The sequence below is a fragment of the Mchenga conophoros genome, linkage group LG7 (genome assembly GCF_057382185.1).
Source record: "Mchenga conophoros isolate Kocher_MC1m ecotype Shallow Benthic linkage group LG7, M_conophoros_male_GT1.1, whole genome shotgun sequence".
NCBI lineage: Eukaryota > Metazoa > Chordata > Actinopteri > Cichliformes > Cichlidae > Mchenga > Mchenga conophoros.
In genome coordinates this window covers 65,043,975-65,069,760 of record NC_140532.1, presented here as the reverse complement: position 1 = coordinate 65,069,760, position 25,786 = coordinate 65,043,975, and the positions used below count along the sequence as shown (strand labels likewise).

General features: G+C 42.5%; 1 protein-coding gene across 1 annotated transcript; it reads right to left on the bottom strand.

Moving 5' to 3' along the window:
* Positions 1–12,338: 12,338 nt before the first annotated feature.
* Positions 12,339–17,215, bottom strand: LOC146571563 (uncharacterized). The gene is made up of 5 exons (XM_085281316.1): positions 17,181–17,215; positions 15,289–15,409; positions 14,960–15,036; positions 12,747–14,616; positions 12,339–12,640 (listed from the first exon to the last, which is right to left on the bottom strand). Exons 2-4 carry the CDS (start codon positions 15,321–15,323, stop codon positions 13,160–13,162), a joined length of 1,569 nt encoding a protein of 522 aa, XP_085137442.1. The 5' UTR covers positions 15,324–15,409; positions 17,181–17,215; the 3' UTR covers positions 12,339–12,640; positions 12,747–13,159.
* Positions 17,216–25,786: the final 8,571 nt, after the last annotated feature.

The following is a 25,786-nucleotide window of genomic DNA, read 5'->3' as shown; positions in this document are numbered from 1 at the left end:
AGCCAGACTGACGGCTAATCTGCGGGGGCTGGAAGGGTGATTGACAGGTTACTGTATCAATCACTGGGAGCTGCTCATGTTGTTGATGTGTTTGAGGACTGGCTCGTAAACTGCATACAGAAGCTTTTATTCCATCAGATGAGACTGTGCGAATTGAAGATCTGGAGCTACGAGAATGGGAAGGAGATGATTGAACCATAAATTGCTTAATCTCCCTCATGGTCGTTAGGAGTTCCCTCATGACCTCATCTTGGGTGGTGGGTAAAGGAACAAGGGATGTCTCTGGTGGTCTTTCTGACTCTCCGACAGGATCCTGCAGCCCATGTGTGTCTTTATCACTGTGCTGGCATTCAGTTTGGCTCTCTGTCTCACATGTAGCTCTTCTAGCTCCAGGGTACTGAACTTCATACTGTTGCAGGTAGGCAGGAGGTCTACTATCACGACTGGATCTTCTAGATGGCTGCTGTGTATCCATGATGCTAATACCTCTCCGGCTCGGAGGACCATGTTTTGGAGGAAGGAAGGTTCAGGGCTGAAGCAATCAGCTTCATGGGCTCATCCGGTTAGAATAAGAAAAGCAGCCATCTAATGCAGAATTATTTTCAGGGTACTCCTTTTATTCTCAAATAAATAAGGCAAAAAAGGAAGGAAACAAAGACACACATGGACTGCCAATGCTGAAAGAAAACAGAGATTTAAGTTACTCAGTACCTTAAACAATACATAAAATAAAAACCCAAACAGAACCTCACCTCAGCTGCCACCCCGTGTGGAAGTGCGGAAAGAGTGAGCCAAAAGTGAATGCAGTCCTTATATACTGTGTGACATATAATGTGTGACAGGTGAGTGCAATCAAGGACAAGCACCACACCCAATCAAAGGTGAGAGAACTAAACAAGGTGCATCTGGTGAAGTGAGTGGGTGTGCTGGGATGTGCTAAAAGGTGGGTCTCTACAACATGGAAGATTGGATCTTCGCAGAATGGACTGAAAAAAAATGACGCAAAGTTCGTGAGTAAATGCGAAACTTTGTTTGGATCAACCGAGATGCTGAGCTGCAACATGAAACATTTGTATTAAACAATTATCTTTTGGACCTTGTGAAACGAATTTTCTGGTTAAAATGGAGGAACAAGAAAGAGAGCTTTTTAATTTAATTAAAAAACGCAGAGCGAAGCTTGGCGTTCTGACAAGAAAACGAAATGACATTAATGCTCTCATTGATGCTGGAGAATCAAAAGCCTCCATAGATGAACACATGAGAACATTTAATGATTATTTGGGAGAGTTTATGGACTTACAGACTTCAGTTCAAAAATTGCTGAACGATGATGAAAAAGAAACAGATCACAGCGATTGGTATGAACCTAAGCTGATCAGTTTTAAAGACTTTCTGCATGAAATCGACACTTGGATAAATGCAGACCCTGATCCACAAAAGGATGAAGTTGTAGCCTCTAATGTTGGATCAAAGGTAGCATCTCATGACAGTGACATTGCGCCGCATGATAGTGTCTCACAAGTAGCGCAAGAAGCGAGCGACATGATTTCTGAACGAGTTGCTAAACCTGGCAGCAAGGGCTCTAGTAAAGCGCCCAGTAATGTTACTGCAGCCTTAACTTTAAGGAGTAAAAGCTCGCGTGCGGCTTCAATTGCGCTGATGGAAGCGGAAGTGGAAAGAGCCGCTTTAAAAGCGGAGGTGGACGCACTGCAAGAAAAACATGCACTCGAACTGGAAGAAGTTCAATTAAAAGCAAGAAAAGAAGCATTGGCTCTAAGAACTAAGTTGATTAAGGCTGATGCAAAAAGGCAAATTCTCACCTCTGCTCAGGATCGGCAGAGCCTTGCATCCAGGGCTGAGGTTGAATCAGAAGGCGGGATTACAGCGCCTTCTGGAACATCTACTGAGTTCATACCTGCTGCTACAGCTCGAAAGGCCACAAGACCAAAGAAAACCCCTTTAGTTCATTCTCCTTTGCCAATGCCCCTAGAGACACATGCGCCTGCTGGGGTCAAACCAGAAGGGGAGAGCCCAAGGCCAATCTCTTCACAGGTTGATATTCACAGCAGTGCCCTAATAGAGATTATGACAAAGCAAAATGAAATTACTCAGATGCTTGTAAACCAACAGAGGTTGTCACTGCTTCCAGCTATGGACATTCCTGTTTTTGGTGGTGATCGTTTACGTTTTAGATCCTTTCTTAAGGCTTTTGAACAAGGAATAGAGACTAAAACTGATAATATGCAGGATAGGCTTTATTATTTAGAACAGTTTATTACAGGACAGCCCAGAATTTTAGTGAGAAGTTGTATGCACATGAGTCCACAGACAGCTTACGTTGAGGCAAAAAGGCAGCTTGAGTGGAACTTTGGTAACAGAGCAAAGATAACGTCTGCATTTATAGACAAGGCTCTTAACTGGTCAGTTTTAAAGTCTGACGATGCTTCAGCATTACGTGCTTACACATTCTTTCTAAGAAGCTGCTTCAACACAATGGATGAAGCTGGGTTTCTTGATGAGCTGGAAAATTCAACCAATATGAGGATTCTTGTTTCAAAGTTGCCTTTTAGACTTCGTGATAAATGCCGACTAATAATCGTTGATATAACAGAAACGTGCGATCGCAGAGCAGGGTTTAAAGATCTTCTTGATTTTCTTGAAAAGCAAACAAGAGCTGCATTAGATCCTGTTTTTGGAGAGAGTCAAAACACAAAAGAAAAGATAGCTTCAAAACCATCAAAGACACCGCTTAAAACTAAAAGCAGTAGCTTTGCTACTTCTGTAGCTGTAGTTTCAGAACAGATCAATGACAAACTCAAACCGGAACGGATTCAGATAAGCCATGAAGATAAAGGGTTAGACCAAACTCATTTTTTGGACGTATGTGACTTATTCAAACTAAAAGCCAACAAAGAAAAGGTGACATTCCTTAAGAGTAAAGGTTTATGCTTTGGTTGCTTACAGAGAGGCCACATGAGTAAAACTTGTCCACATCGTTTGACGTGCCACACCTGTAACAAAACTCACCCTACTGTTCTCCACATAGACTCAAATGAACGGCAGTGGCAAGCAGCTAAAGCTGAATGCAAGGAATCATCAGTCTCAAATGCTCTTGTTTCTTTGAACTTTGGTAGCCATACTGGGGCCGGGGCTAATGAATGTGCCTTGTCAGTTGTTCCAGTAAAAGTGAAGTTGGAAAATGGGACGAAGGTTGTGGAGACGTACGCCTTTCTTGATCCCGGCAGCTCTGCAACCTTTTGCACTGAGGCGTTGATGATGCAGTTAAATGCATCTGGAAAGAAAGTGGAAATCATGTTAAAGACTATGGGTCAGGAAAGGCCAGTAAGTAGCTATAAACTTTTTGGTATGGAAGTAGCTGCTTTGAAACAGAATGAGTATTTGAGGTTGCCTGATGTGTACACTCAAAAGTTTATTCCTGTCACTAAAGAAAATATCCCTAAAGAAGAAAACTTAAGAAAATGGCCTTACTTAAAGGAGGTTAAGTTGACACCGATAAATGCTGGCATTGGGCTGCTTATTGGTGTAAATTCTCCCAAAGCGCTGGAACCTTGGAGAATCATTAACAGTGAGGGTAATGGACCCTATGCTGTGCTAACTCGTCTCGGTTGGGTTGTCAATGGGCCACTCAATCAGGGTAGTGAAAAGGATGAGCATGATGCTAGTTTTGTCCAGGTAAACCGCATTTCTATAAGTAGTTTAGAGGAAATGCTGGTTAAGCAGTATAATCAAGATTTTGTGGAGAACCAGTGTAATGAGCGTGCAGAAATGTCTGTAGAAGATAAACAGTTCATGAACATAATGTTAGAGTCAGCTGTACTTAAGGATGGCCATTATTACTTGAAATTACCCTTTCGTAAACCTGAAGTAAGAATGCCAAACAACAAACAGGTGGCTCAGCAGAGGGCGCAATATCTGCTAAAACGGTTTCAGAAGGATCAGTTATTCTTTGAAGAATACAAAGAATTCATGCACAATGTTAGTATGGAGGGACATTCAGAAATCATACCACAAGAACAGTTGAAGAATGAGTAAGGAAAGGTGTGGTATATACCTCATCATGGGGTCTACCACCCCCGCGAGAAAACACTGCGTGTTGTGTATGATTGTGCTTCAACATTTTCTGGAACATCACTGAACAAAGAGCTATTACAAGGCCCAGATCTGACTAGCACTTTATTAGGTGTGCTGATTCGCTTTCGGCAGGGTCCAATAGCGCTTATGACAGACATTAAAGGGATGTTTCATCAGGTCAGAGTAGCTGAGGAACACGTAAACTTTTTGCGTTTTCTCTGGTGGCCCGATGGTGACATCACAAAACAGTTGGTGGAACATAGAATGCTAGTCCACATTTTTGGTGCAGTATCCTCCCCCAGCTGTGCCACCTATGCACTACTAAAGACTGCTAATGACAACCAACATCTGTACCCAGAGGAGGTTATACATACAATCAGGCATAGTTTTTATGTAGATGACTGTCTTAAATCTGCTCAGTCTGTTGAGCAGGCCATCTCACTTTATCAGCAGCTTACTGAGGTGTGTGCCAAGGGGGGATTTAAGCTCAATAAGTGGGTATGTAGTGATCGCTCTGTCCTCTGTCAGATCCCGGAAGAAAATAGAGCCACAGGTGTAAAGATGCTGGACCTTAGTCGGGATCAGCTACCCACAGAAAGAGCTCTCGGTGTGCAATGGGATATTGAATGTGATGTTTTCACATTCAGTATTGTGAACAAGAACAAACCACTTACAAGACGTGGTATTCTGTCCAATGTCAGCTCCATTTATGACCCTTTGGGTTTCTTAGCTCCAGTCATTCTGCCTGCAAAACAAATTCTGCAACATCTATGTAAACTGAGGTTTGGCTGGGATGAGACAATACCAGCAGAAATGTCACAAACTTGGCAAAAATGGGTTGAGGATTTAGTTCTTCTTAACAAGTTTAGTATTAGTAGATGTGTCACACCCAAAGGATTTGGGGAGATAGAAAGTGCACAGCTGCATCACTTTTGTGATGCCAGTGAAACTGGATATGGTACCGTATCATATCTTAGGCTATCTAATGGCAAGCAGGAAGTGTGTGTTTCCTTTATTATTGGTAAAGCAAGGGTGGCGCCGTTAAAACAAGTCACCATCCCACGTCTTGAGCTGGCTGCTGCAGTTTTAGCTGTGCGCTTAGACAAAATGCTATCAGTTGAACTTAATCTTAATCTGAGTGAGTCAGTCTTTTGGTCTGACAGCACAACTGTGCTACAGTACATTGCAAACACAACCACACGGTTCAAAACGTATGTAGCTAATAGAGTTTCCACCATTCATGCTTTGACAAAAGTTGAGCAGTGGAGGTACATCAGTTCAAAGCTGAATCCAGCTGATGCAGCCACAAGAGGAATGACAGTTGGCTGTTTCCTGAAATCAGCCACCTGGATCAGTGGTCCAGAATTTCTCAGTAAACCTGTTGGTCACTGGCCCGTAGGCATGAATTGTGTATCTGTCCATTTGGAAGCTGACCCAGAAATAAAAGGGGAGGGCCTGATGTGTGCAGCTGTGCTGAAAGAAGATGTGTGTCCCACTACTAAGCTGCTGTTGTACTTCTCCAGCTGGACAAAATTAAAAAGGTGTGTGGCATGGATCCTGAAAGTAAAAGAAAAACTTAAACTGCAAACAAGGAAAAGACAGAAGTTGCTGGGCACGCACTGTGGAAGTCAAATATGTGTTAAGCAAGAGGATAAATGGAACACTCTGCTCAAAACTGAGGATTTGTCCAAGGCTGAGGAAGCTATAGTGAGCTTTGTGCAGAGAAAACATTTTGCTGATGAAATGACTGCCCTAAACTCTGGCACTGTAAGGAAGTCAAGTCATCTGTATAAGCTTGATCCTGTAGTTGCTAATGGTGTCTTGAGAGTGGGTGGAAGACTGAGCAAAGCGGATTTACCTGAGGAAACAAAACATCCTGCAATTTTGCCAAAAGAAAGCAATGTTTCAAAGCTTATTCTTCAGCATATTCACGAAAAGATTGGTCACAGAGGAAGAAATCACATGCTTTCAACCCTTCGCCGTCAATACTGGATCCCTCATGCTAATTCAGCAGCTAGAAAATTAATCAAAGACTGTATAGTGTGTCAAAGACAACGGCAAAAGCCAGGTGAGCAGAAAATGTCGGATCTTCCTATTGACAGAATCTCAGCTGATCTTCCACCATTTACTTATGTTGGTGTTGATTATTTTGGACCAATAGAAGTAAAGAGAGGCAGGAGTCTTGTTAAGAGATATGGAGTTCTCTTCACATGCCTAACCTGTCGTGCAGTCCACCTTGAGGTGGCACATTCTCTTGATACAGGCTCCTGCATTAATGCCATCAGGAGATTCATCTGCCGCAGAGGACAGGTCAAAGAAATCCGGTCAGACAATGGAACCAACTTTGTCAGCTCAAATCGTGAGTTAAAACAAGCTATGTTAGAGCTAAACCAAAGTAAAATCCAAAAAGGTTTAGCACAGGATGGCATAAAGTGGACCTTTAACCCGCCCTATGGGGCCCATCATGGTGGAGTATGGGAGCGCTTGGTGCAAGAAATAAAGAGAATATTATACTCTATCACAAACCAGCAAGTACTAGATGATGAAACCTTGCATACAGTTTTTTGTGAAGTGGAGGCTATACTGAATGACCGCCCAATCACACCTTCTTCTGACGATCCTAATGATGTAGAAGCTCTTACTCCAAATCACTTGCTCCAGTTAAAAGGCAAACCTGTGCTGCCACCAGGTTTATTTAAAAAAGAGGATCTGTATCTGCGAAGACGATGGAAACAAGCCCAGTATATTGCGGATCTATTCTGGAAAAGGTGGGTGAAAGAATACCTTCCTATGTTGCAGGAACGACAGAAATGGAACAAGATTCGTAGGAACTTTTGCATTGGTGATGTTGTGCTTGTTGTTGATGGAGCTGCACCAAGAAATTCTTGGCCCATTGGCCGCATCACTGAAACCATGGCCGATGCACACGGAGTAGTTCGCCGTGTTAGAGTTAAGACACGAACAAATGAGCTGGAGAGGCCAATCAACAAAATATGTCTCCTGGTGGAGGCCATCTAGAGGAAACAATGAATGTTTGCCTCCAACTGAGCCAAGTTCTGGAACCTCTGGCTCTACATTTACACTGACACTCACTTTGCCCTACACTCCATTATACAACATACACCTTTTTTGAATACACACAAAGCAAACAACATGAACATCGGCCTTGCTTTCGCTTGCCAGTGCGTGGACGGCACTGGCAAGAACTCTGCCATTGCCGGTGTTGTGCCAAAAAGTGATTCCCTGCCAGAAACTGATTGCCGTCCGCGGGAGCGCGCAGCTGCTTAAAGCTGCAGCGCCCGGATTACTTGCGTTGCCAGCTACTTCCGTGCAACTGATATAACGTGGGGGGAAAAAACCCAGACACATTTATGCCTTTGTTATTAGGCAAAGGTATGCATTTATGGAGCTTTAACGTTTCTTGTAACCGAATTATGACGCTTATCAGAAGGTTGCTTTCAGTGTGTAGCGCAGTCACGAATGACTACACGCATCACGATGGAATAATTAATGCCTACAGGTTTAGTATGTCTACTCTCGTTGTTCATATTTGTTATAAGACTGTCGAATAGTAGTTAAAACAATAAAGACCTATTGTGCCAGTATCACCATGATTCTTTCTTGTTTGTTCAGAATAACGACTGAGAACATGGCATTTTAGCGCTACCAAAAAGTGATTGTGGCCTATAACTTGTCACTGAAACAATATTTCGGCTTCAAACTTGTTGGATATCATCCAGAAGGGTTACATGTGATATATTATATCCCAAAAACTCTCCAAGAACTGCTGAATAACTTGTACAGGAACAATAAAACTGATAATATGCCATTTTCAAGCTGCCAAAAAGTGATTGTGGACTATAACTTGTCACTGAAACAATATTTCTGCTTCAAACTTGTTGGGTATCATCCAAAAGGATGATATGTGGCACATCATATCCCAAACAGCCTCTAAGAAATGCTGAATAACTTTTAAAGGATCATTAATACCCATAATATGCCATTTTCAGCCTGCCAAAAAGTGATTGCCACCTATATCTTGTCACTGAAACAATGTTTCTGCTTCAAAATTTTTGGATATCATCCAGAAGGGTTACATGTGACATATTATATCCCAAACACTCTCCAAGAACTGCTGAATAACTTTTAAAGGAACATTAACATTGATAATATGCCATTTTCAAGCTGCCAAAAAGTGATTGTGGACTATAACTTGTCACTGAAACAATATTTCTGCTTCAAACTTTTAACAAAATACTCGTGTTACCTTGTTTTGTCTAATTCATACTGGCTGCAAGATTTACCCACGGTGGTACCACAGGAGCTGTGCCAAGAAGCCCCGCAAGACCAAAAAAAACCCCATTTGTTTGTGAAGCATGCTGGTCAGAGGGTCGCTGTCAATGTTTCAATGTTTTTGAAATGTTTCTTGTTTTGTATCGTCATCTCCTATAATATTTATTGGTTGTTTATTAATTCATTAATTTATGTTCGTGTTGCTGTGTGTGTTTCTCTGTGTTGTTCACAACATTAGAGTTCAGCTTTGATTGCAATTTGTTTGTAGGATGATTCAATTATTTTGTGTTTCCTAACATGTTAGCATAGTTACTGTATGCAAAGAATTAATATATATGTTGTTCCATGGTTTACTGGTGTTGAGCTTCCGCTATACCCCCTATTTCTGGTCTATTTGTTAGTTTATTTTAACTGGTGGTTTCTTCTTTAATTAGATGTAATTATTTGTTTTTGGTTTTCGTTTCAATTAATAAGTGCTGTATTGGAATGACATTTTTATTACCGTTTATTTTGTCTTTCCTATTACTTGGTGTTCCTAATGTGTTTAAGCAGATCTCCTCCCACCTGTTTCCATTTGGCCATTTATCCTTTTTTTGTATTATTTTTGAATTACAACATTTTTGAAATTTGACATTTTATGCACAGGTTGAAAATGACATATTATCGGTATTAATGTTCTTTTAAAAGTTATTCAGCAGCTCTTGGAGAGTTTTTGGGATATAATATATCACATGTAACCCTTCTGGATGATATCCAACAAGTTTGAAGCCGAAATATTGTTTCAGTGACAAGTTATAGGCCACAATCACTTTTTGGTAGCGCTAAAATGCCATGTTCTCAGTCGTTATTCTGAATAAACAAGAAAGAATCATGGTGATACTGGCACAATAGGTCTTTATTGTTTTAACTACTATTCGACAGTCTTATAACAAATATGAACAACGAGAGTAGACATACTAAACCTGTAGGCATTAATTATTCCATCGTGATGCGTGTAGTCATTCGTGACTGCGCTACACACTGAAAGCAACCTTCTGATAAGCGTCATAATTCGGTTACAAGAAACGTTAAAGCTCCATAAATGCATACCTTTGCCTAATAACAAAGGCATAAATGTGTTTGGGTTTTTTCCTCCCACGTTATATCAGTTGAAGTAGCTGGCAACGCAAGTAATCCGGGCGCTGCAGCTTTAAGCAGCTGCGCGCGCTCCCGCGGATGGCAATCAGTTTCTGGCAGACAAGGAGGGTTGGGCGTGGGGCTAGCAACCCCACCCTGTAAAAACTCCAACTGCTACGGAAACAGCAAGTGAATCTCATTATCGACTGAATCAGGGCGAAGATGATCGGCAACCCTTAATGACGGCAGTGGAGAAAAGCCCTCGGGTCGTCCACTGCCCGATGCGTCGACCAATTTTCGACCCAAAAGAAACTACTCGTTATGGAATATGGAATGTACGGACTCTGTACCAAACAGGTAAATTGGCCCAGCTTCTATATGAATTTGGGCAAAAGATGACAGTCAATAAAAATCTAAATGATAATTTCTTAATACAATGATCCAAAAATGAAGGATTAAACAGTCCAGTGTCCCACTTGAGTACAAAATAAAACACACAGTCCAAGCCCAGAGCCAGCTATCCCACAAGCCAGTTGCACTTCACATGTTGACCACTTTAACAGGAATCAGCAGTTGTCTTCCAGGACCCACCACCCTGTAAGTAGAAGGCCAGTAATCACTCCGGCCTCAGCAACTCAACTCTGCCTTTAGGCTGCAGCATGTAGTAGGATAACAGAGTAACAAACTATCCATCATAAACATATCAGGTCATCCTAGATTTGGTCATATTACATACCTGCACAGAGAGACAAAATATCACAGCAGTGTTTGTAGTGTGGGCTATAAGTAGATTAGAGTATCAATGTAATCAAATACACTTTACTTCAGTTGGTCCAACCTCATCACAGCAAATGTGACACACAAAACCACTGCCAAACCAGTACAACTTCACACAATAAACATGGAGATGAATTAACACAGGCAACACTAGTCCACCATGTTACACTTACCATGCACTGGCCATTTCCTCCTGTGCACTTATAAAGCAGCTGTTAGTATGCTTTAGCTCTCCATTTAGAGTGTTGGATGATGATGTTGAACAGCTTTAAGCTCAACCCCCAAAAGGTTGATTCTGTTCATCTGGTCGTAATGTTTTCAGTGGGAGAAACGTTTCGTCACTCATCCAAGTGATTTCTTCAGGTTTCCCTAACCTTATAAACAGTACATTGCATAATGACCGAAGGCACCTAAAGATAGTTCCAGCCGATCCAGGAGAAAAGGGCAACCGCTGCCTAAGCGAAAACTCGTAGTCATCCTGTATCTGAACAGGATGACTACCTGAACATCTCAACTGTTCAGGTGTTTCGGAACAGTTGAGATGCATTTGAGTCTCTGTAGCTTTTAAACCCCAAAACACGCTGCGGCAAAAACCGGTCCTCCTCAAGGATCGGGTCCCCCGACACAGTAATATAGTGGAGGATTGCCAGGATTTGTACATCGGGGAAACCAAACAACCTCTGGTGAAGCAGATGGCACCCAGTCAGGCCAGGACTCTGCAGTCTATTTACACCTGCAGGCCAGTGGACACTCTTTCAAAGATGAGGATGTACACATCCTGGACAGGGAGGAACGCTGGTTTGAGCGCAGAGTCAAGGAGGCCATTTACGTGAAAAGGGAAAGACCATCTCTGAATCGAGGAGGGGGCCTAAGGGTACATCTTTCGCCATCTTACAATGCTGTGATTGCAGCCGTTCCCCAACTCTCTGTGAATGGTAGTGGTTGTTGACCAATAGTCACGAGAATTTGCATTTTAATGATCATCATAATTATGATGAAGGAACTGACCTCCCAGCCCATTGTTCCTTCAGTGGGCTGGTTTCAGTCATTATGCAAATGTGCTGTTTATAAGATTGAAACCTGCAGTCAGCTGAGACTGAAGAAGTCACCTGGATGAGTGACAAAATATTTCTCCCACTGAAAATGCTGCGTCCAGATGAACAGAATCAACTTTGGGGGTTCTGTTTACGTTTGTTAGCCACTTGGATATGATAGTAAACAGTAGACAGACAGTAGACACTGATGTGGCTGATTGAATCTTTTGGACTGTGTTCAGCATAATTAGCCATTAATTGGAAGAGGTGTATTGTTGATTTGTCAGCTATTCTCAATGTATGATGAATTATAATGGGTGTTTGTTATCTATTTGTATACTCACTATGGAGAGAGAGTGTGTATTATTGTCATGGTGTGGTGTGTGAGAGTAAGGAAGCAAGATGCAGACAAAAGACTGTGACGCGAGTGAGCGTTTATTTACAAAATGTGAGACTATTAACAAAGTGAGGGCCACAACGGAAACTAAGAAAACAAACTGCAGTGGGTGAGCTAGCATCAGAGGGAGGGTTCGCCCAGCGCATCAAAAAGGCCAGGACCGCCCCTGACTGTATATTTATTTTTTGTTGCCCTAACTTAGTCATCGTAAGTAAGCCTTATTTAGTTTTTCAAGGCAACGAGTTTAAGTTCTGGGAACTAATTAGATTTGACAGCGCTGGTGCTCAGTTTGGCTTATACCTTTAGTAGTATTGTGAAAATTAACTATATACCAGGTTTTTATTATTGTGAGCTCAAATACAGAAATTTGCAGGAGTGCTGGACTTTTTTAAAAATTTTAACAAGCTAATTATAATAAATGATAAATTGTTTATTGTATCTGTTACAAACAGAATTGTTTTGTATTGACTAGAATTTGGATTTTTGTTTTATTATGGTTTTAATGGTTTTATTATGGTGATATGTTCACCTTTATGGACTAAATTTAGTTTGGTTTGTGGTTGTGGCTCACATCTTTGACACAGAGAACAAGAACACATGGATTTAAATGCAGACTCAGACGAGTGACACAAGTTTCAATGATTTTTATTATAAGTAAAAGATGGCACAGAGCCAGAGGATCCAGTCCAGCACACACACCAGGAAGGAACTGAGAAGGAGACAAGAATCCAAATTAAGGACACTAGGAGAGTTTCCTTCTACAGAGAGGTGATGTAATCCTGATTTACTGCTTCTGGAGTGTAAAACATCGTGCAGGATGGAGGGGAAACCGATGTTTGAGCACACTGCTGGTTGTTGAGAGCAGGTGTGTTGACTGAACTCCACCAGCTGATGGAGCTGTGCTCACTGGACTGGAGAATCCTGCCACTCACTAACACACAAACCAACAGGAGGAGGCAGCAAGACAGAGAACAAAGATGAGATTTTTCTGTTCCAAGCTACAAGATATTGTTACAGTTGATAACTCATCAACCCACCTTTGGTGTGAGCAGCCTCGGCCATTAATGATCAGCGCATCAGCTCTGCTGCCTCGTAGGAGTCCTCGTTGAACACCTCCAGTCTCAGCTCCAGATTCAGCCACAGATCCACGTGAGCCCCTCGGCACGCTACAGTCACCAGGCTGTTTGCTCTCAAGAGTTCAGCTCCCCTGGATTACTGACTACCTGACAGGCGGCAAACTGCAGTCTACGGCTGTTACTCTGGACGTATATAAATATCTATTAAATTATATATCTTACGATATATAATTTAAAAAAATTTTTTTTAAGTATTTACTTTTTCATTCACTTTGAATTAAGTTAATTTTAATTTATAATCCATTCCAACCTATTATATTATGTAATAAAATTCTTTTTTTTTTTTTTTTTTTTTTTTTTTTTAATATTCATGCTTAATATGCCTCCCAATCTAAATGATTCAGAGGAATATGGCAAAGCTTTAAAGGACTATTGTTCCCACAAGAGGACTTCAGATTTTGGTAAATAACTTCAACTACCGCAACATTAAAATCCTTGGTTATTTGTTTTATAACATTTGATTTGGCACAGTCATTCACAAGTGCTGACCAATCGTCTAAAAGACTGTGTCTACATTCATTTTGGATCTTTTGGGGAAATACGAAAGAATAAATTGTGTTTTCACCACATTGTAAATGTGTTTCACGTGAACAAAAGGACATTTTTGCCAGTGTTTTCAGCACAGACACGTAAAATTCAATTTTCTTACGGCAGCTGTGTTTTTCTTCTTTTTTAATAAGTTTCCTGATATTTTGGAAGATTTTACTGTTGACCGTGAAAGACTTCAATTTGAAGGGATTGCTCTTGCATTTGTCAGTACTTTCATGAAAAACGCTCTTTGGATCCAACATGTTGGTATATGAGCAGGTAATATTTTGAAAAAAGTCTTGACCACTCAATCCCCAAAATTGTGTGAATCCTACAGTTGTTGAAATTCCATATTCTCTGTGCCAAGAATACGCTTCTTTACTGAGTACAGACATACAGTTCAGGCAAGGACTATTGAGCGTATAAACCAGAATGCTCTCCACAAAGGTTCCAAGCTGTTGCAAAATAATTTCAACCTCTTGACATAAAAGTGGCTCAGTATGTGTGTCATTTTCATAATCTACCTCAAATTCCGGTGAAACAAAGACGGTCTTACTGCGTTTCATGAAAAAAATGGCCAATGCATATTGTTTACGTTTATGCATCTGCAGATAATCTTTGAGGGAATCAAAAAATTTATTTGCATCGACACTTGGAATTTTGTCTGCCTCTCTCTGCATTTCTTTGATTTGATGATAACAGTCCTCTTTCTTTTTCTTTTTAAATCCTCGAATCAAATCACAGTTTTTCTTAAACAGTTCAATGTTTTGCTCGAATTCCAAACGGCAAGAACTGAGTTCATTGCGTTTCAAATTTGGTAAACCGTTTAAGTGTGGCATTTGAAGTTTTGTCAGTATCTCCGAATAATCATTACAGGTTTCAAATTTAGGTAAAAAAATGATCTGATGACCGGATATGTTGAGAATGTTTGAAGTAAGAGGATTCACGGAGTCTGGGTGTGCATGAGATCTTTTTGGTTTCTTGATAGTTATATACTGATCTGGGAATGAGTCTTTCCTTTTGGTCGAGTGATCGCCTTTGGTTTTGGAAACAAAAGAAGCCGTTTGTTTATTATAGCGATTTTTAAAGAAGATAATCTTTCTGATGTTAAATTGGCATTTACACGATAATATCTTTGTTTTTTTGCTATTAAACATCCTGCTTTCTTTTGGTTTATTTAAGTCATATTCTTTGTGTTTCAAGCTCGATTTTATTTTCTGGAGCCAGTGTGCTCTTCTTTTCACTAAAGAAAGAGAGGAAAAAAGGCACAATTTGTGAATTTACAGCTGTTAAAGTCGTGTTATTTAAAAAACGTGGCTGGTCCAAATTACAAATAAGATATTCTGTTTGGCATCTCACAGTAAATAAAAACACAATCCATCAATTTGCAGGTAACTGAAAACACTACAAAGATGGAACATACAGTGTTGAAGCAGAGGTATTTTGCTGTGTTTAATTTACTGACTTTTAATTTGCTGCCAGTAAATGGCCCCGAAATACCCGCCTCTAGCGTTCAGCCCAACCGCCCCAAAAACAGAAAAATTGATTCATCACATTTTTCCAGTTTTATATAAGCATTAACTCACCTTTGGTACGAATAGCCGTGCAGCTGTAACGGGCCGACTTTCTTGTCTTTTTCAAATATTTCATTAACTTGTCTGACCTGAAACAGGACAAATAATTGGGAAAGAATGAGTTCATCTTAACCTGGGAAAACAGTGCATACAGTCAGATCTGTAATTATTTGGATAATGACTCTGTAAGTATAAAAATGGCAGTAATTCCTAAGCTGCAACATTTGTGTTATGTCCAAATACTTAAGGACCTAACTGTATGTGCTACACTTGGAATCCAAAAAGTATTTTTAGAGACTGTTACAGTTAATATCCAGACTGAGATGATGTAAAATACTTGCTTTTTATGGATGATAGACGGTTTTTTCTTTGCCATGGCAAACTCTCAGATGATTTGTGGTTTCGGTTGTAGTTGGTTTGCGTTGATTGGATTCTCCCAAAAAGTTGTTAAAATTTTTCAATCTAAACAGAAAAAAAATATTACCTGTATTACCACAGCATGTTAGATACCACACACTGAAAGCTCTCATATCACATGGATACTCTTGTATCCATGTAAAATTACATGCAGCAGGTATCTGACCTACTTTTATAGATGTTTCTTGTTTTTGTCCTCTCAACAGTTTCAGTTTCTTGTGCAAGGAAAGTGTTGTCCTATCAGGCTTTCTTTTAAAATTGCCCGAGGTGATTAATGTGTGTGCATATGCACGTATACATATTAGTGATGCGCGATACCACTGATTTCCTTTCCGATCCGATACCAAGTAATATTCAGGGTGCTGATCCGATACCGATACTTTATACAAAAACGTATTTTATTTATTGTATCTCAAATGATAGCGTCATAATGATTACAGAACATCAGATTACTTGTTCTTATCACTTAATAATGCAGAGTTCATCACATAGAAATAAAAAACTGAAGTTGTGCGCTATTTGAACACCTTGCCTGCTTGCAGCACTAAAGGACTCCATGAGAGAGGTCTGTCTCGCCCTAGCACCACCTGTCCCTGTCCTCCTCTTCAGTTCACCTCAACATACGCTCGTCATATTCTGTGATGTGATTTACTCTGAGGTTAGTGATGTTGCCACAACCATACATGCCAACCCTCTCGATTTTTCCGGGAGAATCCCGGAGCCACCATTCTCCCGAATTTCCACCTGGACAACAAAATTGAAAAACCACATCGCAGAATTCCTATCATGGCCCAGCCAATTCCAGTTTCCAACAATGGCGGCAGCTACTTAGTTTTAATATTACTCTTATTTCTCTTTCTGGGTCGCAAAAAAAAAAAAAAACCCCAAAAAAAACCCCAAAACATTTTAACATATTGTCAGGTGAGAATGTAGCTGTGGAAACTTCAAATATCTGAGCCGACCGACACATCGTTTTCAAACCCCCGCGGGCTTTCGCTACTCGGGTTAAACATGATATATAAATCACTTTGATAACTTAAAAATGTTATTGTTTGCCTTTTTCAGTGTTTTATTTGTTCGTGAGTAAATCGGTTTGGCTGAGAATAAAGTTATTAGATTAGATTAAATTAAATTTAACTTTATTAATCCGTCGGGTGGGTTCCTCCGGGGTTTTCACACAGCTGAATAAACATCAAACAGAAAACTAATTAAAGAAAGTCTGAGACGGTCGAGAGTTTACTCCAGCGCCCGGTTATATTTTAGATAGCAAGGAGCAGACGGCTGAGTTTCACTCCACCGAGGGATCCTGTGACGTACTACCCGGCTTTCTTTAGACCGCGAAGGCCGGGTCCTCAGGTGGAAGCAGCCTCTGAATTTGGACACCCCCGCTGTTTCCGGGCCACCGGCTAACAATAACGGTGACATATAATATCGACATTTTAATGTGAGAATTGATTCTAGAACATAAATGACTGCTATCGGAGGAATCGATATTTCAGGATCGATCCGCACATCACTAATACATGTAGCTGTAAGAGACAGAGAGATCTATATCTGTGTGTAGACAGATAAGATAACTGCTCTACGGTACTGAACAGGTTTACTTCAAGAAAATATCTGAGCCAAATAAGCTGATACCAAATCATTAGGGTTTGTTGTGTTCTAATAGTAGAGTTGAAAGCTGAAACATGCTTTTTTGATCCATAGAGTTTGTTACATTGTTCACCTCACTGCCTAAGCTGCCACAGAAACTCAGATTTTTATTATTAACCCTAATATGTATCAAAAACAACATACAAAGAACAAAGAAACTTACCTACGAGGCAGCAGAGCTGAGCAGTGGTAAAGTAGATCTGACACGATTTTATAACCATACCTGAGCATGTGACCACTCTAACCCCTCCCCTTTCCTACCTGATCATATTACATTTATACTGACACAAATTACCGTAAATGGTACCTGAACCAGGGAACAATAATCCACATCACACCCACTTTCAGTTTTCATTACTCTGAAATAGCACTAAAATTTTTCATCATTTAATTGAAAAGTGTTAATAATAAAGTCTATATTTTATTATTTCATTATATAATATTTATTATATCATATATTAAATCTATGTAACAAAGTCAGCCTTTATAATGTCTATTTTAGGGAGGTACAGGAGCAATGTGTCGGTTAATGGACTTATTGTAGTATCACTACAGTGGTTGATAAACTGTTTACTTATATTACTTACTAATTATTATTATTATTACGTATTGCTTATTTATTATTACTTATTTATTTATTTAGTAATATTATTACTTATTACTTATGTATTTCAAATATGAAACAAAGTAATCTTGATTACTGTGAGTGTTATCTGAACCAGGTAGCAAAAATGTACAACACTCACACACTCTCAGTTTTGTTTCTCTGAAGTCACTGTGGGTGTGCTTAAGTGTTTATGAGTTAACCGGAAAGTGTTACATAGCCTCCTGTCTGCCACACAGCGCTTCCTGACACTCAGGAAGACTGCAACAGCAATTACTTATGATGTTCAACATCAGGGAAACAGTCATGTTGCAATAGTGTGCAAAACCAGACCTAAGAATGACTGACGTAACAAGTTAACAGAAGTGACATTTATTCACTATAGCAAAAGTCATCTGTAATGAAATACACACATTTTATTTTATTTTATTTTTATTTTTATTTTTTCTTTCCTTATTCTTTAACAGGACCAAAATGTGCCAAAACAATATTCCCAACAATATTCAGCCTGGACTGCTGAAACAAAGCCAGGCTGGTCAGTGGACTCATGCTGCTCATGCCAAATTCTGATCATCTGCAGCCTCAGTGATGTTTTTTCCTGTCTTCAAATCTCCAGTTTTACTGATCCTGTGCCCACTGCAGGCTCGGATTTCTGTTCTTGGCTGACACAGCCTTCTGCTGTTGTAGTCCATCTGCCTCAATGTGTTGTTTCACTCTGAGTTGCTTTTCTGCTCACCAGGGCTGCACAGAGTGGTTACTGAGTTACCATACTCTCTGTTGGCTCCAAACACTCTCATTTAACTCTAGAGACTGTTGTGAAAATCCCAGCAGATCAGCAGTGTTTAAACCAGCCCGTCTGGCACCGCCAATTACGCCACAGTCACCGAGCTCACATTTTTTCCCGTTCTGATGTTTGATGTGAGCATTAACCGGAGCACCTGACCTGTGTGTGCGAGATTTTATCAATTGTAGTACCGCCACATTCTAATCTGACTGGATAATCACATGATTATCCAGGTGTGCAGGACAGGTGTTAGCCAAGCTGTATTTTTTGGCTTTTTTCACAGCAGATGTTTCATAGCAGGGGAAGCACAGGTGTAACTGATTGCACCGAAAAACAACTGTGCTGTGTAGTTGAGGTAATTACAGGGTCGTGGTATTGTTCATGCTGGTTCACTGTCATGGCTTACTGGGATGTTTGTTGGAAATGAGCCATCGCTACCAAATCTGTTCCTGCTATGACAGTCAAAAAGTCTGCTGTGTACTGAAAAGGCTTCAATTAAAATATGGTGATGTGGACATGTTTTCACACATGCTGCAATAATGATTAATGATGGAGAAATATACGTGCAGCGTATTTCATAATGTAACAGCACATATGCAGCATCACAATCAACAGATGTCCATGGGCAATGTTTCTGGGCTAAATCTGGCTGAGTGAGAAAAGTCTTTTGTTTTCAGACTGGTATAAAATATCTTTTTTAATTTTCTCTCAAACATTTGAAGAGGCTGAATGTTGGAGAGCTTAATCATGCAGGAGGGGCTAAGTGTACAACAATAGAAACCAAATGAGGCGCTTTGGGCATTTGACGCCTCCAAAATGTCAGGTTTTGGGTATGTTTTCTTTTTTTTTTTTTGCCTGTCCCGTTTGGCTCTTTTGCCATCAGAATTGTTGTCTAAAGGCAAAGAAAGATGCCCAACGGATTTACTTTACCAAATTGACCATCCCAGCCTTGCCGTAATGGTCCATTTGATTCACCTTTTATTGTTTATTTTATTTTCACTTGCTGAATACGGGACAGACTTGACTGGGGGAAAGAAGGGGAGAAAGAAAGAGGGAAAGAGAAACAGCTGAGAAGAGGGACGGGGGAGAAGGGCAAAAGACAAAAACCAACAGAACGGGCAGAGAAAAAAAAATGCATATATCGATCACCTGGATCACCTGCTGAGAAAGAAAAAAGAAAGCAAGCAGAAGAGAACAAGAGTAATATAATAAACAACATCACAATGATATATGGGAATATGACAGTAAATACTAAATGTTAAACATTATTGTGCAGCACATAAGATCAACAGAACACAGTGTGCTTTGAGGTAGGAGCCAAAAAGGGTGTAGTTTGTGGGTGTGATCACCCGTGTGTACACCTGTGAGCATGGACGCGCTTGTTTTTAAAAGGTTCCTTCATGTAATGATCTGCTAGAGGGTGTGGGGGGGCCACTGCCCCGTCCTCCAGAGCATGAAGCAAGTATGGAGGAGATCAAAACTCCAGACATCCAGAGGCCCCCAGAACACAAGAGACCAAGGAAGACCAACAGAGGGGCAGCTGCGCCACTGTCCCGGAAAGAGCTGAGGAGAGTCCCAGATGAGGGCTCACTCAGCAGCCGCGGAGCAGAAGCCAGGGGGAGTTGCAGTGACGCGCCCGTGAGCTCCGCCGGCAGCCAGCTGTGCCTGAGTGATCGAGCCCCAGGCCGAGAGGTCGGGGGCACCCCACCTCCGAAGTGGCCCGAGCGGGCCCCAGGCTCCAGGCCCCGATAAGCGGCCGCCAAGGAGTGAGCCGGTGTGTACCTGGACGCCCACCCCCAGACACAAAGAACCACCAACGCACCGATGTCTGAGGGAGTCCGCCACTGGCAGGGGAAGTGGTGGTGGTGGTGGGGGGGGATAGGCCTCCAAACCTTGGAGGGCCTGAGATGTCCCCAGAGAGGTGGCATCTGATACCTAACCTGACATATAGACACAGACATACAGGCACACACAGATACAAACATCCATTCCCACCCTCATGCTCTCATTACCTCCACAAATACACACATTTTAGATGTAAGCACAGGAGGGAAAAATGAAAGCGGGATTGTTTTATTATTCTTAGAATAATAAAAGCAATTTAATGTCATTAAAGAGTGTCTATTCTAAAGAGTAGACAATTACTAGTCTACTCTCAACATTCTATTCTACAATACATATCTTTGTAATATAAAAGAGAAAACATAAATGTGATAAAAAAAAATTATGAGATAATTGAAAAATATAAAATAATGAGGTACACATGTCCAGCTGGGATAATCACACCAGGGTCTTCTTGATGTGATGTTCGTCTATTTCTCTGGCCGCTGCATCTGTGGGGACGGCGTTCGCTGATCCATTTGTGATGGTTTATGGTACACATCAACTTTTAAATGCCCCATTATTGATGAAAATCTCACAGTCTAAGAAGCCTAACCTGCCACTTTTCATTTCCTCCCTGGTGAATTTGATGTGTTGGTGCACCAAGTTGATGGAATCAGGGAATTGTGGTACGTCCTGAGACTTGATTTTCACCCAGGTTCAGGACACTGAATGTGCAGAAGACATGAATGCATATGTGTGAGTGGTTCGTGAGAAGTCCAGTATACATGTCAGTAGTGCACAAGTTGCTTTGTGTAATAGGCTGAGACGAGGGATGATCTTTGAGGCAATGCATGCATTCATTGGTCAGCATATTTATGTCTAACTGCCTGATCAATTTTTCATAAGCACTTTTTAAGTAGGTTTAGGTAAAATAACAAAGCCCTCTTTTCCACTTCTTCCATGTACAAATTGAGCACAATGGGTGAAACTAGGGAACCCATGGACATCCATGTTTCTCCCTGTACTGACCCTTGTATGTAAAACATGTGGAATTAAGACACTGTTCAAAGAACAAACACACTTGTTTGGTGCTGAGGCTGGGGTCATCCTCACGAACTACCTCCACTGCTTCAGTAATAAGTTTTATTAGGTTTCTGTTCTTAGAGTGATATTTTAATATGAGTCTAGCTGTATGGGCTTCCCCAGAAATGTGATTTACATCTTTAAACCTTGTGCTAACACTCTGAGAACTATTTCAAAAGAATCAGAAAAAATTTAATCTATCAACTATTTTGAACACAAATTATATTAAAATTGTACAAGTATATAAGACATGTTATTTGCTCGCTTCTTCTAATCACAGTCAGGCAGGAGTTTAATTTCTGTTAAAAAAAATATACAGACCTGATTAGCCCGTTATAAGCATCAGCACCTGAAGCAGGAACAATAATGCACAACACACACTTTCAGTTTTGTTTCTCTGACATTCCTGCATCACCCGAGGAAAATGAATGTGTGTGCTTTCACTGCTTTGAGTTGTTATGTAAAAGTTTTACACAGCCTGGATTCAAGGGAAAGAATCAGCATCACTGCAATAGTTCATAAACTTAAAACAGGTTGTGTTTAAAAAATGTTGCCCAGCTACACTCACCCTGTACACCACCTTACAGACTTCAGATTGCAGTGTTTGCATAAGATGTTGTTCACCTGCGTGCACCTTCCTCCACTCTTACAGTGTCATGAAAATGTATTTGACCCCATCCTGATTTCTGATGTTTTTTTTAAAAATATTTTTCACACTTTACATGTTTCAGATCAAACAAACATAATATTGATGGTAAATGGCCTGTATTTATATAGCACTTTATTTTGTCCCTATGGACCCCAAAGCGCTTTACACATTCACTCATCCACCCATTCACACACTGGTGATGCCAAGCTACATTGTAGCCACAGCTGCCCTGGGGCGCACTGACAGAGGCGAGGCTGTCGGGTTGCCCGGCCCTCTGACCACCACCAGTTGAGCTATTCAGAGGTGGACTGTGATCACTGTCCTGCTGCATAACCTGAATGAGCAGTTACAGCAAGTTGTCCAGATCCTGAAGCAGCCCCAGACCATCACACTGCCACGACTGTTGGAATCTTGGCAGTGACACCTTGTGGCGAAAGAGTTAATTACAGCCACATGACTGGCTGCCCTTTGACGTATGGCAACACAACAGCATAGAAAAGCCTGATTTTCCAGATACCTGCTGCATTTTAATGTTTGACTTTGTGCTGACTTTAGAATAACCACCATGTTTGACTGTTGGTTTCTTCTTATGAAATGCTGCTAATTTATGCCAGATGTGACAGGATGTAAACCTTCCAAAACCTTTTGTCCCTTCAGTTCACATAGTATTTAAATGTGGAATATTTGTGGAAATATTTCTTTATTTTATTTCTTTACTTGGGCAGCGGTGGCTACCACCACAGAATTCATTTTTCAAGCCATGTGCCAATACAGAGCAGAGCAGCTACAGTTAGGTCCATAAATATTTGGACAGAGGCAATTTTTCTAATTTTGGTTCTGCACATTACCAGTAAATTTTAAACAAAACAGCTTAGATGGAGTTGAAGTGCAGACTCTGAGCTTTAATTGGGCCTGAACAAAACAATTACACAAAAATGTGAATAAAGCATTTGGACAATTTGCATTACTCAAAATAAAATGTTCATTTCTAATATTTGTTTGAAAACACTTTGCTGTAAATGACAGCCTGAAGTCTTGAACTCTTGGACATCACCTGGGTTTCCTCCTTTGTAATTCCACTACTTTGCTTTAATAAACTCCTCTGTGGAGGTAAGCATCAACGACACAGAGCTCTCAGTTCTCACTCCTTTATTCGTCTCCAACATCAACTGCGCATATCGCGCCACAAAACACAGGAACACACTTCCTATACACTGGGTCTGAGTGGAGCCCTCTAGTGGTCCACCACACATGCCCCCCCGAACACCCAGCAGAACTAGTCCAGGACCCGGGGCTTAAGCAAACGGCCGGAACGGCTGAACTGGGGGTGGGGGGGGGGGGTGGGGTGGGGAACTGACAGAGGGCAACCCAGCCCGGGAGCGAGGCTGGCACTGGCGGTCAGAAAAAGCTGCAGACGACTCGGACTCCGTTGATTTTGGGTCGCTCCTGGGGGAAAAAACAGAATCCATCAGCCCGGTGGCAGGTGGGCGGCCGCGGCGAGGGGCCTGGGCCAGGACCACCTGATCCTCTTGCATAACATGTGCAGGCTTAAGTCTAGCAACAGAGACAACTTCCTGCCGACCGCCAAAGTCCAAAATGAAATGTTTGTTGCCTGGTTTAAGAACCCTGTATGGCCCGTCATATGGTGGACGCAGCGGAGTCCTATGGGCATCGTGCCTGACGAAAACGAAACGAGCAGAGTCCAACGAACTCGGAACAAAAGTGTCAGGCAGGCAGTGGTGCACAGGACCAGGAACAGGAAATGAGTCTCTTGGGGGGCGAAAAGGCAACAAAGAGGTATCGAAACATGGGGGAGGGCTCTCAGGTAAGAATTCCCCGGGGACCCGGAGAGGCTGGCCGAGCACCAGTTCAGCTGGGGAAACCCCGAGGTCTTCTTTAACCGCACTACGCAATCCCAGCAAAACCCACGGAAGACGGTCGACCCAGTCGCCACTTGTTAAGGAAGCCTGGAGCGCGGCCTTAAGTGACCGGTGAAACCGTTCGCACATCCCATTAGCTTGCGGGTGGTATGCTGTGGTGAGGTGGACCTTGACTCCCAGGCCGTCAGCCATAGCAGACCAAAGCTCGGAAACAAACTGGGGGCCCCTGTCCGAGGTAATGTCAGCAGGGGGGCCGAAACGTGAAACCCACGTTGACAAAAATGCCCTGGCCACCGTCGCCGCTGTCGTGGACGCCAGGGGTACCGCCTCCGGCCACCTGGTTGTGCGGTCCACCACAGTCAAAAGGTGCGTGAAACCCTGTGACTGTGGCAAGGGACCAACCAGGTCCACATGAACGTGATCGAAACGCCTATCCGGGACACGCCCATTCTTTCACCGTCTTGCGAAGGCCCGGCCAAACAAACCTGGCGCTGACCAGCTTGACCGAGGCCCGGACGCCGGGATGAGAGAGGGCATGCACAGAGTCAAAAACACGATGACGCCACGAAAGGGGAACCACCGGGCGGGGGCGGCCGGTGGAAACGTCGCAAAGAAGGTGCGGACCGCCGTCCCACATCGGGGTGTCCTCCAGCACGAGGCCCGTTTTTGTTGACTGAAGGGCAAGGACGTCCGGGTCAGCACGTTGCTCGGCGGCCATGGCAGCGTAGTCGATGCCGACATACACCGGAGAAACCAACACACGTGAGAGACAGTCAGCGACGTGATTGGACTTACCAGCCACATGCTGAATGTCTGTGGTAAACTCCGAAATGGCCGCCAACTGGCACTGCTGGCGTGCGCTCCATGGGTCAGAGACATTGGACATCGGAAACGTCAAAGGTTTGTGGTCAACGTACGCAGTAAAGTTGCGACCCTCGAGGAAAAAACGAAAATGTCGTGTCGCGAGGTGCAGGGCTAGCAACTCCCTGTCAAATACACTGTACTTGCGTTCAGCATCCCGGAGCATACGACTGAAAAAGGCGAGTGGTTGCCAGAGACCTGAAACCCGCTGTTCCAACACCCCACCCACTGCCACGTCAGAGGCATCGGTGGTCAACGCGATCTCCGCCGATGGAAGCGGGTGGGCCAGCAGGGCTGCGTCAGCCAGCACAGACTTGGCTGCGGAAAACGCACGGACGCGTTCCGGCAGCCAGTCAACCGGATCTTTGGCTGTTTTACCTTTTAAGGCAGCATAGAGTGGCTGTAGCAGCTGGGCAGCTCTGGGGAGAAAGCGGTTGTAAAAATTTATCATCCCCAAGAACTCCTGCAACGCTTTAACCGACGTGGGACGCGGGAAAGCCGAAACGGCCTGGACTCTGTCGGGCAACGGAACCACACCTTCAGCGGAAATGCGGTGCCCGAGGAAATCCAGAACAGGCAACCCAAACTGGCACTTGGAAGGGTTGATGATCAGGCCGTGCGCTGCCAAACACTGGAAAACCTGGCGCAGATGGGACTCGTGCTGGCTCGCTGAGCAGCTGGCCACCAATATATCGTCCAGATAAACAAAAACGAACGGCAGCCCACGCAAAACGGTGTCCATCAGCCGCTGAAAGGTCTGGGCGACACCTTTCAGGCCAAACGGCATGCGCAAAAACTCGAACAAGCCGAAGGGGGTGATGACAGCGGTTTTAGGAATGTCTTCGGCGCGCACGGGAACATGGTGATACCCCCGCACCAAGTCAATTTTAAAAAATCGACGTTCAGGCGAGATTGGCAGAAAAATCCTGAATGTGGGGGATGGGGTAACGGTCATTCTCCGTGGCATTATTTAAACGGCGGAAATCTCCGCATGGCCGCCACCGACCGTCCGATTTGGGCACCATGTGAAGCAGAGAGGCCCATGCACTGTTCGAACGCTGTACAATGCCAAGGCGCTCCATGG